The sequence below is a fragment of the Falco rusticolus genome, chromosome 11 (assembly GCF_015220075.1).
Source record: "Falco rusticolus isolate bFalRus1 chromosome 11, bFalRus1.pri, whole genome shotgun sequence".
NCBI classification, from domain to species: Eukaryota; Metazoa; Chordata; class Aves; order Falconiformes; family Falconidae; genus Falco; species Falco rusticolus.
In genome coordinates, this window is record NC_051197.1 from 16,355,935 (window position 1) to 16,370,982 (window position 15,048).

The 15,048-nt window shown below is 42.7% G+C and overlaps 2 protein-coding genes across 2 annotated transcripts; one reads left to right on the forward strand and one right to left on the reverse strand.

The window, feature by feature from the left end:
* Positions 1-4,183: 4,183 nt before the first annotated feature.
* On the forward strand, positions 4,184-10,221 carry RPF1 (ribosome production factor 1 homolog). The gene is made up of 9 exons (XM_037403737.1): positions 4,184-4,400; positions 4,505-4,561; positions 5,571-5,651; positions 6,064-6,159; positions 6,833-6,986; positions 7,580-7,662; positions 8,533-8,714; positions 8,792-8,918; positions 9,790-10,221. The coding sequence occupies exons 1-9, from the start codon at positions 4,233-4,235 to the stop codon at positions 9,829-9,831; spliced, it is 990 nt and encodes a 329-aa protein (XP_037259634.1). The 5' UTR covers positions 4,184-4,232; the 3' UTR covers positions 9,832-10,221.
* A 958-nt stretch (positions 10,222-11,179) lies between these two features.
* On the reverse strand, positions 11,180-15,029 carry GNG5 (G protein subunit gamma 5). The gene is made up of 3 exons (XM_037403738.1): positions 14,818-15,029; positions 13,597-13,752; positions 11,180-11,423 (listed from the first exon to the last, which is right to left on the reverse strand). Exons 1-2 carry the CDS (start codon positions 14,896-14,898, stop codon positions 13,627-13,629), a joined length of 207 nt encoding a protein of 68 aa, XP_037259635.1. The 5' UTR covers positions 14,899-15,029; the 3' UTR covers positions 11,180-11,423; positions 13,597-13,626.
* Positions 15,030-15,048: the final 19 nt, after the last annotated feature.

The following is a 15,048-nucleotide window of genomic DNA, read 5'->3' on the forward strand; positions in this document are numbered from 1 at the left end:
TGGGCTCAAACACAGATTCCCCTGCCACACAGAGCGTCTCCTGCCACGCTCTGAATATTCCACCCTGGTGAGACCACGTTACCCTTTCTTCACTGTGCAAAAAGCCCAACAGAGCATCAGCCAGCAGTGTAAAAGGAACCAGACTCTTTAGCCCAGTGATGAGGGCACACACCTGAAGACTGAACCTGGTTACAATCGAGTCTCTACAGCTTGTTTCTGCTTTGCTGTGTAATTCTTTAAAGTAAACCACAGGGAAAGCATTGGGACCAGGCCAGGAATCCAACAGTCGTTACTTTCAGGAAGAGTGTGTCCCAGCCACTAGCTATTTGGTCCAGCATCTTCTTTATCTTATTCTGCACACAGCATTAGCTTCAGTCGGAAGAATTAAGACAGTTCTCACCTCTGAAAAACCTGCAGGCTTGCGGCTTGATTGTTCCATTGAAAGGGAAGCTGTTATTCTCAATCTCCAGAAGCTGGAAAGTCCTGTCTTCTGTATCAAATGTGAGTGCTTTAACTTTTGAACTACCAGTTAAGGAAACCTACTATCACTAACTACAGGGACTGCACAGTTAGTGCTGTCAGTCCCTGAGAATGCCTACCAGAGAGAGGCTGCAAGCAAGACTGTGAAGAATGTTTATTTTGAAGGGCCTGGTAAGGTTCTGACATGATCAAAGCTGTACTAACTGCTCTGCAGTCCCAAGGCTGAGGTGCTTACAGGCATAAAAAACCCCAGACCTTTGGGGTACAACTTTGGTATCTACACAGCGCCATGAAGGGATGGGAGACCTAGCTTTGAATGCAAGAATAAGAAGAGTACACTTGCCTCAGTTCAGCAGTCTGCTCCTGCCAGTTAGCCCTCCTGGGCGGCTCAGCAAAGGATGCCTGCTGCAGCTGCATGCATCCATACTGCAAGGCCCCAACTTGTATTTCTGCTCCACATTGCCTTGTGCTGCTTAAATGTGTGAGCTTCTCTGACTTAGCTTGCCTACCAGCATATAGCACTAACCTTTCAACAGTTTGGAGATATTTTTCACCGCCAGCAGAGTTCAGAGGGCTTAGGGATCCTGCAGAAGGTTTTGAGAGACATCAGTGTGGACCTGCACAAAGCTAAGCCTTGAGGGAAACTTGAGACACCTCACTTCTTACTCATGTTCTGTTGTGGACCTCGTGCGCCTTGGATTTCCCTTCTCCTCTCCAGGTTTTAGATGCATGACAATACTATCTCCAAGTGTTTTAAATTGGGGGCTTTTCTCCTAGAGGAAAACAGCCAGTTTTCCCTTGTCCTCTACTCTACTAACACACCAAGAATCCTTAGAACTCAGACATTACTTTACAGAAACTGTGCTCACGAATCTTGTGATCTTTACATGACTATATTACCGATTGGTGGTTATCCGTTTTAACAACAACCACAAAGAATTCTGGCACACTGATTCTGAGGGGAAATTGCTTTGCATGTTAACAAGACAACGTAACTACAGTCAAAATGAATCCATTTTAAAAACACATACAACAGCTTTTTTGGTTTTTCCAAGGGAAAATCAGTATTCCGTAGGAAGAAAGAAAGAAGCCTGTAAGGCTTATCTGTCTTTCTTTGGTTTGGAGCGCTGCATTTTCTGGGGCATTTTTTTTTCAGTGTAACAAAAGACAAGTAGTATGTCCTCTCTACCTTCAGGTAATGAAATTAAGAAAAAGAACCAGGACAAATAGGAAAATTGTTGGTTATTATATTAAAAAAAAAACCAACCAAAAAACCAAAGCAAACCAACTAAGAATTCTGTTTCTAATAAATTCTTAAATCCAGAGGCAGCTTCTCCTCTTTTCTTGTCTCCTTCCATAAATATTTTCGAACTTAATTTCCTTTCCCCGGATGAATTTTTGTCCTTTCCACTTAATCACAAAGTAATTTTCAGTTGTTTAAAATGGCAGAAAAGCAAAAAACCCCAAATGCTCATTGATACCACCCAAAATAATGCTTCCACTACCACAGCTGGGCCAGTGGTAATTTACAGAAAGGTTTCCTCCAAAATTCCTTAGTGCTGACATGGAATAAATGTCTTCATTCATCACTCTCCAGTGGAGAACTTACATGTTGGTTTACGCAGATCAAAGCTACTGGTGTTTTCTGTTTGGGTTTTTGTTGTTGTTGTTTTTTTTAACCAAGCAGCTTCTTCCAAAAGACGTTTCCTAGCAATGCTACATTAGCTGTAAAAAAAAAAAAAAAGAGTATCCTGGTCAAAATATTATTTGCACAGAACAGAGTTCATAGCTAAAATCAGCAAAAGACCCTGGTATTTTTTATAAAGAAATTCAACTAATACTATGCATGCATTTATTAGCTGGGCCTTCTCTTGAAGTTATAATTGTACCTTGTTAGTGATCTTATTTTTACCAAGTCCACGATGTGTTTCTGGTGTCTTTTTATTGCCCCTCCCCTGCCCTAGGAAGTTCTTGTATTATTGTGCATCATTATTTTGTTCCTGTCAGTCCTTGGAAGAAAAGTCTTTGAGTAATGTTAGGAGGTTGTCCTCCCTCTTGCTGGGAGGGAGAAAGATAATTCCACACATAAGCATTCAGTGAGCTTCACACAATTATGCTGCACATCAGTTTGCAATGATCCCAGCAAAACCACTGTTGCAAACTGGAACTACAAATAACTTAGAACTCCCTATTAGCTCTGCCAACAGCAGTGATGAAAATCTCTGCTAATGACTTTTAGAGATACACTTGCAATCTCTGATGTTTGAATCAGCTAGTGAAATGAAGTTACAGAAAGTCCTTGGTTAACATATTCTCAACTAATCCCCCAAACTTTAATTACCATGGAAACTACTTATCCTTAAGGCACTCAGGGTAGCTGAATATTTTCTCATGACAAAAATTGGAGTAAGGCCAGAAAATATAGGATTGTGCATAATGAGCCTTTGATCATTCATTTACATCTGTGTTAAGTAGAAATAACCTCAGTGAAGCAAGTTGTGTTACTGAGTCCAATTCATTTATAGGACAGAAGCTGGTTTGAGACACTGTCTAGCTCAGGTTATTTCTAGATTTTTTTCCATTATTTTCATGCATTTATGTTAACACATTTCTTTATTCACTTTTCTAGGAAGAGAAACTTAGGAATGCAAAATAGTATTTGTATATAAAAATAGTAGACATATTCCAAGCTTTGAGACAATCTTTGGGAGAAATGGAATGAATCAGTCCCACTGAGGCTCAGCATTTTGCAGTCTCAGATTAAAAATACTTCAAATGTAGCCCAGGCCCCCTAGAATCCCCGAGTACTCAATTTCTATGAAACAGAGTATAGTCTTCATGCTGCAGCAAAGCTGGCATATGTCTAAACCAGCAAATCAGCTCAGGAACAGAAAACTTCATTTCTAGCTTTACAGAAATTACATCTCTTTTAATTGGTTGTAGGGGTTCTCATTTCATCTTAACCTAAGTTTTGACCGGCTTTAATGGAATGGAAGGGATTTTCAGGAACATTACCATCAAAAAACCCCTATGGTTCCTTTTAAGCAGGTGCTCCCCACAGCTTAACTCCCTGAGCAAGTATCTGAATGTGAACGTGCACATGGGAAAATACTGCTGGGTCCGGTGTTACTATCATTGCTGTAAATCCATTGGCGTGTGATGTTTGTCCAAAGCTGCACATTTGGGTACTGTTAACCCTGATTATAAGTTACACACGGTGGTAATCTGTATCGCTCTCATCTTATCTGAAGGTCTGTAGCCTGCTGAGCAAGTAGCTTAGCCACTTCGCAGGTCCCCGCACCGCACAACAGGCTGTGCCGGTCGCCCCGCCGGGCGCACCCCTCACGGCCGCGGCCAGCGCCGGGCTCCGCGCCCCTGCGCCGGCGGTGGACGGTGCTGGGCCCTTCCGTGACTCGCCATACAACCACCGCCGCCAAGGCCCTGCCGCCTCTCGGCGCACCGAGCGCTGCGGCACTCGGCTCACAAGGCCTGCTTGCTGCCAACGGCCTCCCCGCAGCCGCCCCGAGGCGCGGAGCCGCCCCGCCAGCCCGCTCCCCCGGCCCCGCCCCCGGCCCGCGGCCCCGCCCCCCGGCCCGCTCCCCCCGGCCGCCCCGCCCCCGCCCCGCCCGGCCGCCGGCCCCGCCCATGCGCGGCAGGAGCCCGTGCCGGCGGCGCAGGCGCAGCGCCCGCTCTCCCGGCAGGCGGGGCCGGAGGTCAAGGGTGAGGGGTCAGCTCCTGCCTGGCGCGGCGGCATGGCCGGCGGCGGTGGCGGCAGCGGCCCGGTGGGCTCTGCGGCGGGGGATGGAGCGCTGCCGGCCCCAGAGCGGGTTCTCTTCCCGCCTACCTTCAGCGTGTCCGAGATCAAGAACAAGCAGCGGCGGCACTTCATGTTCCTTCGCTGGAAGCAGCAGCAGAGGAAGGTGGGGGAGGGCCCTCCGCGGCGGCCGCTACCGGCAGGCGAGGGGGTGCGGGGGCCGGCCGGGCGGCGGGTCTAGCTAACGGATGGCTCTCTCTTTCCCACTAGGAGAAACTGGCCGCCAAGAAGAAGCGGAGAAAGGAGCGAGAAGCCCTCGGAGACAAAGTAAGGGCCCCGGCGGCAGCGTGCGGCGGCCCCGTGCGGTGGCGAGGCCGAGGCGCCGCCGGCAGCGGGGAGAGCCCGCCCTGCCGGGGTGCTGCAGCGCAGCCCGGGCGGGGGGCCCTTCCGTGTCGTGAGTGAAGCGGTTTCTCCGCAAACCTCGGTGAAGTGGAGCAGTGGCTGGGTGCTCGTTGGCCGTTGGGAGCCTTCAGCGGCACGGTGTTGTGTAGCGGCGTCCAGCCGCCGAGCTTAGACACCTTGTGGGTGCTGCGTTAAATGACGCCGTAACGGGGCAGCGTGAGTTTTAAGCTAACAATGGCATAAAAGCAGGCCCTTCCTGAAAACTGTCCTCTGTCCAATGTAAGTGCTGTGTTGAGGTTATTGGGATTTATACTCAGATGAGTAATTTCTGAGAAATTCAGACAATTGGATCTGACCAAACCTTGCCCAGACCAGTTGCCTTCTTGTTTCCAAGCCTAGCTGTGAACAAACATTTTCCTTCTTTTCCTGAACTGTTTCAAAAGCACATTAATAGTTGAAGACAGTTCTGAGTTCCTTTATTATCATAATCTCACAAGAGTAGTGTAAGTCAGCAGGGTAAACATAGGCTATTAGTTGTTAGGTTGTAGATGTCAAGGCTAAATTGTGTTGCTGTTGAAAGTGTAGCTTCTTTATTCCATGGAAGAGAAGTGGATAGGTAGTTCCCCTCTTTTTTCTTTTTTTTTTTTTGTTTGCTTGTTTTGTTTTGGAACCCCATTTCTTAATTGGACTGAAATTAAGTGGTGTCATTCTTCTAGTGATGCTTCTTGTCCATGTGATGCTCTCTGGTGTCCCAATACCCATGCATACTTTTAATCAAGGTGATATTGTAACTTCTTTTTTAAAAGCTAGCCTGAAATAAATAATACTTCAGTTCTGTGAAGGAATATACACAGTATCATGGTAGTATGAATACATTTCCCAATATACTTAAAAATTGCATGAGTGTTGTATGTTATAAATCTGTTTATTTTAGGCACCTCCAAAAGCCGTACCAAAGACTATTGAAAATCAGAGAGTGTATGACGAAACAACTGTAGATCCCAATGATGAAGAGGTAACTGCTGAATTTCTACACATGCTGTTGTTAACCCTTTTTCCCCCCCCCCCCAAGAAGGGACATAAAATGGATTCGTGAAACTTAACATTCACCACTTATGTTAAGGTATTGATGAATTATGTTTTACATGAGATGGACTCACAAAGAGGTGATGTCATCCTTTCATTATCTGCATTAGATAATTGCCTTTTGCATTACTGTTATTGATAGTAAAATCTGCCAATGTTCATCACACTAGATTCTTAAAAATGTAGAAACCACCTGTCTTGTGATTATTAATTATAGGATAGAACTTGTGAATTGGAATTTTTCCTACTCAAGCCATTTTTATCAGAATTTAGATCAGATGAAACGTTTGTTCTTCAATTATTTCATATATGGTAGATTAACAAGACTTCTGTTCTTCCAGGTTGCTTTTGATGAAGCAACTGATGAATTTGCACCATACTTCAACAGACAGACAGTTCCCAAGATTCTTATTACAACATCAGACAGGCCTCGCGGAGTACGTATATTTTACTTGGAGAGTTCTGAGCAGTCAACTGGTTATAAGATACCGAGGTTTTCGTATTATGATTGGTAAATCAAAGCTGAAAATAATAGCTTTCACATGGCTTTTTTCTGCTGTTGTATTTAGTGAACTGTCAATAACTTTGTGTAAGTATGTAATCTGTTAGTGTCTCAAGCACTGTTTGTTTCCTTCATAGCAAAAACCAACCTCATGCATATATTCTTGTATGCAAATGATTGTGTTACCGAACTGGGGAGGTGACCAACTTTTGTGAAAACCATAAAAGAAGTGGTTTTAAAAATAGGAAAAAGTACACAGCAAACAGTTTACCTGGAAACTCAGACATTAGTACCTGAAGTAATAGTTTAAAATGTTACAAGCTTTTTGTAAACCAATGTCCTTAATGAGTCTGGAGGTTATGCTTGTAGAATTTTCCTGCTTTTCTATGATTGAGGGAGGGGAAAAAATCCTTTTAAAAAAAAAAAACAAAAAAGTCCCTGGTGTGCTGCAGTCTTTAATGCAGATAGTTTTGGGTTTTTTTCATTGGTTGTACTGGAAGTAATATATCATCAGGGAGTGCAGTTGGAACGAGCAACCCTCCATCCCCCTAATACTTGAATTTGGCACTGTATTTACTGAACTGTAATTTTACTCACCTGTTTTGCAGAGAACAGTGAGATTCTGTGAACAGTTGGCTACTGTTATACCCAACTCGCATGTCTACTATCGAAGAGGACTGGCTTTGAAAAGAATTATTCCACAGTGTATTGCAAGGGACTTTACGGATTTAATTGTCATTAATGAAGATCGCAAAATACCAAGTATCCTTTGTGTATTTATTAAAGTAGATATACTGGCTCTGGACCTATTGGGGAAAGAAAGTAATTCTGTGGTGTGCATCAAAGATCTACTTTATTCTGGATTTTTTCTCTTTACTGTGCAGCTTACAGCGTAACTATAGAGTTAAAAATCACTGGGCCAACTTGAATATCTGATGGCTAATGGAACTTGGAATTATTGAAAAAAGCGTTGGCTTTTTTTTTAGTTTGTAATATATGGGTAAACATTGTTATTATTTCAGTAAATTTAATGGTTTGATTAATTAACAAGTTCTTCTGACCAGGAAGTCCCATTTAGTTTTGCTGACTAGATAAAATATTACTAATTAATAACTGAGAAAGCTATAGAAGGTAACTTAGGTTAGCTATGGAAACTAAATTTAGTGGACATACTTCAGGACACTAGTTAACCAGTTTATGAATGTATGTTCAAAAATATAATGAAACTTTGTAAATCGGGCATAGATTGTGGCTGTAACACGCTAATGTAATATTGCAATTCACAGAAGATGTTGCTCTGTGAATTACAGGTTGAATTTTACCAGCTTTTTTTTTTTTTTTAACTTGGTGAACAGATGGTCTGGTTTTAAGTCATCTGCCTGATGGTCCAACTGCTCATTTTAGAATGAGTAGTGTCCGTTTGCGTAAAGAAATAAAGGTGAGACTCCAACAAAATTTATTAACCCCCTCCCCCCAAGGGGTAAGTCTGTTGATGTATGATAAATACATTCAGTCTACTTGAACTGTCAAAACTGGTTGCATTTTTGTATGATTCAGCTGATAGTGTACAGGTGTTTTTTTTCATAAGCTAACAGGAGGCCAAAGACTAGTATATTCTGCCTCCATAAGCAGCATATTTCCATTTTCATAGTTATTTGCTGAATTTAACTGTCTGCCAAGTATTTTTATAGTCGTGCCAATAAATAGCAGTTGATAACCTACATCAGTAGGGAATTCCCAATGTACAGCATACACGCAACAGGGTATATAAAAATCAGCAGTATAAAAGATATCAATAGATATAGTTCCTAGTCTTGAATAAAACCTAGTTTTTCTTAATTCTTACAGCCCTGTTACCTCTTCTGTAGTAAAATGGATTTTGTTTTCTCTTATGAAATAAGTAATTTTTAAACTTAATCTGTTTTTATTGAAGAAGAATCCCTTACGCTCTTAGTTAGTATTAGTATAGAGAGAAGACTCCTGTGACAGGTAGACTGCATTATTTGCTATAACAGGTGCTGCCAGGAGTGGGAATTGGTGCAGGAGAGAGGAAATGTAAAATTATTTATTTGTGCTTTTTCAGTTTATGTTGTTGAACCAAGGATCCTTATGTTACCAGCTGCTCCTTCACTTGTGTATGAACTTAAGTTGTGAAAAAATAATTCGAGCATGTTATCACTGTGTTTAAAAGAAACTGGCTCTGCTTGTCTTCCCTCTACTTTATTTCAAACTCTTTCTTTGATAATGTATTAAAATTCTTTTGCGTTTGATCTATTTTTTGCATTTTTACCTATTACTTTCATTTCAGCGAAGAGGGAAAGACCCCACAGAACACGTACCCGAAGTAATCCTGAATAATTTCACAACGCGACTTGGCCATTCTATTGGTCGCATGTTTGCTGCTCTCTTCCCACATGATCCTCAGTTCATTGGAAGACAAGTAGCTACATTTCACAATCAGCGAGACTACATCTTTTTCAGATTCCACAGGTGACATTTTCCACAAAACTTACAAATGAGAGGGGTTTTGTAACTTACTTCCTAATTATTTTTTTTCCTTGCCCAAGATATATCTTCAAGAGTGAAAAGAAAGTGGGAATTCAAGAACTTGGACCGCGTTTTACATTAAAGCTGAGGTCTCTTCAAAAAGGAACCTTTGATTCCAAATTTGGAGAATATGAATGGATTCATAAGGTAGGTCTAATAAGAATAGCCCTGCTTGGGAAGGGAGAATAAATCTGACATGAAATGTAACTGCAAATCTTCACCTAAAAAGTGGTATAAATGCAGTTCTCAATACAGAAGTGTTTAACTGAAATATTTAGAGGTATATTTTAAGAAATACGCAAAGCAGAAGCATTCTGCTACATTGCAAGTCAAAAATAGCAAGGATGATGAATATCAATATATCATGACTACTTATTTGCAGAATGTAATTTCTTTAGCATATACAGATATAACCAAATGTGAGAAATATTCCCTTGATATAAGCTACTCTTGGAAGCCTAGTAAACTTGACTAGAGCTATTTTTGTGCAAGAATCATAATGTAAAAATGATTAAGCTATTGACGCAAATGTCACTTCTTAATAGTGAATGGGAAGTAACACTGACCTCTGCACATGTTTCAATGTGTTTCATTTTGAAAAGAAATGGAAGTGTTTCGAATGAAAGGAATGTTACTTGAGGCAGTGATGAATTACTTTCCCAGTCATTTTTACCATGGAATTGCAGTTGATTGGCAAAACTTAGTAGTGAGTATCCAAGCTACACCAGAAGGAAAATTCTAATACTCTTGGTGTAGTCCATGAAAAAGATAATCTTGTTTGTTTTAAAGACAGTTAAGTCTACTCTGAGTAGACAGAGAACTGCTACATGTTCTTTAGTTCTAAATCACTAATCTCTAACTCTTGAACCTTGTTAGTCTTGAAAAGCTGACTATAGAGTCAACTACACAGCAACTGTGACATGTCGCTGCCTACCCTACTATGAATTGGAGCGGTCATCCTTGTTTGTATTCTGTTGCACAAATTTGCTGATAAATAATTTTTTCTTCTAAATTTCAGCGTCGAGAAATGGACACAAGCAGAAGAAAATTTCACTTATAAGGGACAGTTATCTGCAAATTGCTGGTGACCAGAAATGTAACTGCATTGAACTATGGATTATCTTGGACTCCTAACTAATGATAACGATACTGAACAGTATCTATCTACAGAAAAACAAACTGCAAACATTAAAACTTTCTACAGAAGCAGATCAAGTAGGATGCATCTTTCTTCCTAATTTTGTAGCTAAATCCAACATCACAAGGATGTGCCCCTTCTTCCAGTTTAGCAGGAGAAACTATGGCAATGTCAGAGAAGCCTGTAATTCAGTTATCACCAAGTATTTGCCATAAATATAGCACAACAGCAGATAAATTCCACTTTGCGACATCAAAGACAGTGTTTTGGTTAAAGATATTCTTAAAATAAAGTATTTTGTTATACAGCTCTTTTTTTCTGTGAAGCAGTTAAACCCAGGTGTCTTCCATTAATCATGTAAGACATAAATATTTTAAATCTCTTTCTAATTTATGGTATGCGGTTCCCTAACAGTATGGTGATAAAAATAGTCTCCTATCTAGAGAGCATTGAGAAGGTTGTATGCAATCCAGGAAGTCTGTGGTATTTTGTTTCATTAACATCTTGCATAAAACAGCCATGTTGCTGAAGTTAGAAAAATATGCTTGACTCCTACAGGTATCTCTTATGTGAATGTTGTGTTTGGAAGAGGTATATACCAAAAGCAGTTAAAAAGAAATAAACACCAATGAGAGAGAATTCATAAGGCCAGTTTACAGGAAGTACATGAAGCTATCATCTTATCTGAAACCGCTGCTCAGTTGAACAGGTGAGGTCTTTGAGCAGGGGTTTTCCCATTAGAATCTTTAAAATGCTTCTTCAGCCTCAGCTGTACTCAAGTTGGTATTACCTGCAGAATAAAATACCATTCTGCCTTAAGTTTGCACATTCACTGGCATCTGAAAAAGCTAAGTTTTCCTTGTTTTCCTTTCTTTTCATATGCTTTTTCACATTTACCTAAAGAGTAGGATGGTTCATAGAGTAAGTCATCTACTAGGATAGATTTACTCTTTAAGATAAAGAGTAATTCAGTTACTCTTTGTCTTTATTTGATGCCTATGATACAGAACAGCTGTATAGTTTAATTCTAAACTAACAGCCAAAAAAATGTTTTCCTGTTCTATTTTTATGATGCTTCGAAGTATAGTATTGATGAAGCCTCATTGTTCTGTAAGCCTACCAACCCCAGGAAAACTTTGCAGCAGCACAGAATATTTAAAGTTAGACTCTTGTATATGCTTTCCAGCTGCTGCAGAGTGAGGCAGTAACGGGTGAGGTGTCAAGATACCCAGAAGTTAATCAGCTTATTATAGTAATTTCAAGACCAGGCTAACTCAAGACACTTTTATTTTTTGCTTGGCATATAAAACTGATTCCCTTATGAAACAGAAGTACTGTAACTAGCATACAGTTCATTTGGAGAGGTAGATGGTAAGAGGTTTGACGACAGTAGCAATTTTATAGTTAGATTTGGCACATTAAAGCTAAGCTTTTGTACAGACTTCAAACCAGGCCACTCCTTGAGGCACTCTGCCCATACACACATCAGCAGCTAGGAAAAGATGCTAAAAGGTCTGAAAAACAAACAAAAAAATGTAGTTAGAAAAGTATCAACGCTAAATGAATCAACTGTATGTCTAAGAACATGTACTTCAGAGTATGCCATGGACAGCTATTTAGGAAAAAAAAAAGCCTTTCTACAGCTGTTTTGTAGAACTACTAGTTTATAAAATAAGCTTTCAAAACCATTAAGCTATCACCAAGGGTGCAAGAAGATAATCAAAGCCATTACAAAAGAACTGAAGCATAGCAATTTGACTTCCAGGAGACACAACGTGAAAGGACAGAAAAAGTTGTGCCCAGTCACTTGGTGCCTACAGAAGTATCCGGCATTTACTTTGTCTTTGAAAAGCAGGGAGAGTCTGTGTAACTTAAGAAATTACACTTCCTCTTTACTCCACAGAGGTGGTGCTGACTGCAAACATCAAGTCTGTTGGCTCACTGTGAAAACACCGGGATTACAAATAAGAAATTGCCTATTTTGAGGAAGTGCTTGCAAGGGATACAGTGAAGGAAAAATTTTCCATATAGGTAGTATAACTAAAGCTGCTGTTCTAGCGACTCTTGCCTGTAACGGCAGCAGAAACAAGTGCCCCTTCCAAAATCAAAGAAAGGAAAGATAAAGGCTGTAACTGAGAAAGAAAAATACTAAGCCTTTTATGCCCTGTGTGGGCCCATGCTCATGTGAGATGGAGGAAACGTTATTTCCTGACATCCGCACCCAGGAATTATTAGATCTTGGCAAACCTCAGTGAGGAACTGTATGTGTCACCGATTAAAGTACAGTTTATTTGGCTTTTTATAGGTTATCAGCCTAATGCTTACAGATTAACTGGTTTCTTCCTTGAATTACTGCTCAAAGCTGAAGCTACAGTAGTGTGGACACAAGTCAGTGTCCAAGAATATCTTTTAATACACAACAGAAATAACTTCAAAAGATACAGGAACTCGAAAGCACATTTCAGTTACACTGCTGCAATTCATTGATCAAAACAATGGGGGAAGTGGTTTTGCTTGTTATAAAGTTACTGTTACTACTCTGTCTTCACTAGCATGAACCACTTTGTTTATACCCCAACCTTTTGGAAGCTTTCTACAGGCTGCTTGAGGGCAGGACGATTTTAACAACTCAGTCTGACTGTGGTCCTCCTTCTATAAAGCTGCCTAAATAACACAATTTAATCTAGCAAACTACAATTCTTTGGGTGATGTAAGTCAGCTACAAACCCAGAATTCCTCAAGGTTAAGCCTTGCTATGAGGTTTCTAAGGATTGTGAACTATGGGTAACTATGTATCAGGTGCTTTGAAATGTATATGCTTTCACCCCCAATGGATCAAAGTCAAGGGGCAATGGGGAGGAGGGACACAGTAAAATTATTATGTATTTACTGCGGGCAAAATATCAAGTTACTGTGACTGTCAGTCTTGGTAAGACTACTGTGGATCTAAAGCTCACCTTTCTAAATAGGTTAGCCTAAAATCTAATTACCAGAATTTTCAAGGAATGCCAGATTAGCGGTCTTCTTAGTGACAGCAGTAGGGCTAATGAAACCATAGAAGTTTTGGAATGAAAATCCAAAGGAGTATTCAGCTGCTTCTAGTTAATTTAAACTGCTACCCATGTAGTAGCTTATTTGAGTGAGTATGGGCCCTGATACAATTCTTGGACTACATACTTTTTTCTTTTGGTTTAGAGGGCGTGTGGACAGTGCTCTTGGAGACCACCACTAACCTATCTTTGGAAGTGCTCTTTAAAAATGTAAGAACAAAAGTCTGCTTTATCTGCCACAATCAGGATTCACCACGTGTGATGTCAGGCATGCAATCCTACGTGGAAAAAAAGGGCATTAATACTCTTACACAGAAGGAAGATACAGCAGCATTACTGTACAACCAGGTTAGTCCAAATAGCAGGTCAGTAGTAGCTGGTACCACTACTACTTTGCTGCACCAACAGAAACTGGCAAAAGCCCTGCAACAGCTAAATGCTGCTCATAATACTTACGAACAGCATGTGTCCAGTACAGAGCTACAACCAGAGGAAGGGCCCAAAATGGGGATCTAGACCAACACCAGCTGCAGAAGTCAGATGTCTCTTCGGAATACTTTTAATACAGGGCAGTCCCATTTAAAGCCAGCTATTTTTAATGACAGAACAGTTTATGAACAGTAATTCAAGAACTTACCACTGAAAGATACTGAAGTAGTTCACATAATTACAAAAATGAACAAACTTTCTGGGGTCTGAATGGATTTGTACTTGATGATACTCCTGTCAGTAGGGGATCATGCTGTGCATTCTGCAGGCAGAACTGCTTCAAGTCTGCTGCAGCCTGAGAAACCTGGTCATAATAAAAGTTGGCATTAGAATTCACTGAACAGTCTTTATTGAGGATGTAACTACAGCAAACAGTATAAAGCACACTGCTAAATGATTCTGCAATACAGCTTACATAGATTGTATACAACAGTTTCATTGCAATTTTTTGGTTTCTTAAAAGAGAAGAAATTGTGGATACTAGAGTAAGAATTTGTTTGGAAAGTTTTCATGTTAAACTTAAAAGCCTGAAGGGCGAGGGATGAGCAACATCTTGGAAATGGCTTTGTTAAATGTAAGATTCTTGCTCTAGCATGAATCATTTAAAAATGCAGCCTGTTGTTTAAGATGCTCTACTGAACTGAGCTGGCATTTTATCTCCCTTTGGATAGCCATACTTATGAGGTGATAGCACACGGGGGGTGGGGTGGGGTGTTGGCAGGCTGTACCGACCTAGAAACAGAACAGTAAAAAATGCTTCGTCTTTTATTTGCTGCAACTCTGAACGCATAAAAACCGAACGCTCAAAGATTCAGAAAGTTGCGTCTTCCCTGGCATCCCGTACCCGCAGTTTGCCGAGTCTCTCTGGCTGGACCGGGCGCGCCCTCGCCCCGAGAGCGCCCCAGCGGCACCCGGCGGGCAGCGTCCCCATTTCCCAGCGCCAGGCCCAGGCCCGCCGCGGCAACCTGCTGCGCCCCCGGCCCGGCGGCCCCTCCAGCAGCCCGGCGGCAGGAGCCGCTCCCGGGGTGAGGGGTGAGGGAGCGCGGGGCGCAGCCGTCCCCCGGGGTCCCCGAGCGGCGGCAGGAAGCCAGGACGGGCCGGACCGGGCCCCGGGGAGGCGACGGGACGGGACGCAGCTGCGCAGCCGCCCCGGGGTCGGCTCAGCCGGGGAGGCCCGACGGAGCCCCGGGGTAAAGCCCGGGAGCGGGACGCCAGCGCCAAGGAGGGTCGCTGGGGCGGGGCTGCTCGGAGCTGGCGGTCCCGGCCCCTGACCCGCCGGGCGGCCTCCGAGGAGCGCGGCGGGGCGCCGTCCCCGGGGCGCTGTAATGGCGGCGCGTCCGCCCCGTCCCGTCCCGTCCCCGCTTCTCACCTTGACGCGAGTCACGCTGGCCTCCAGGCGCAGCTGCTGCACCACCTTCTTCATGGCCGCCACGTTGGAGGAGCCCGACATGGCGGGAGCGGTGGCGGCCACGGCAAGCGGCGCCACACCCAGCCCCAACTTCCCGGCGCGTCCCGAACTCCCCGGCCCGCCGGCGCCTGCGCAACCGGGGCCGGGGCCGCCGCGGAAGGCGCTGCGGGGCGGGCGGCGGGGCCGGGCCCC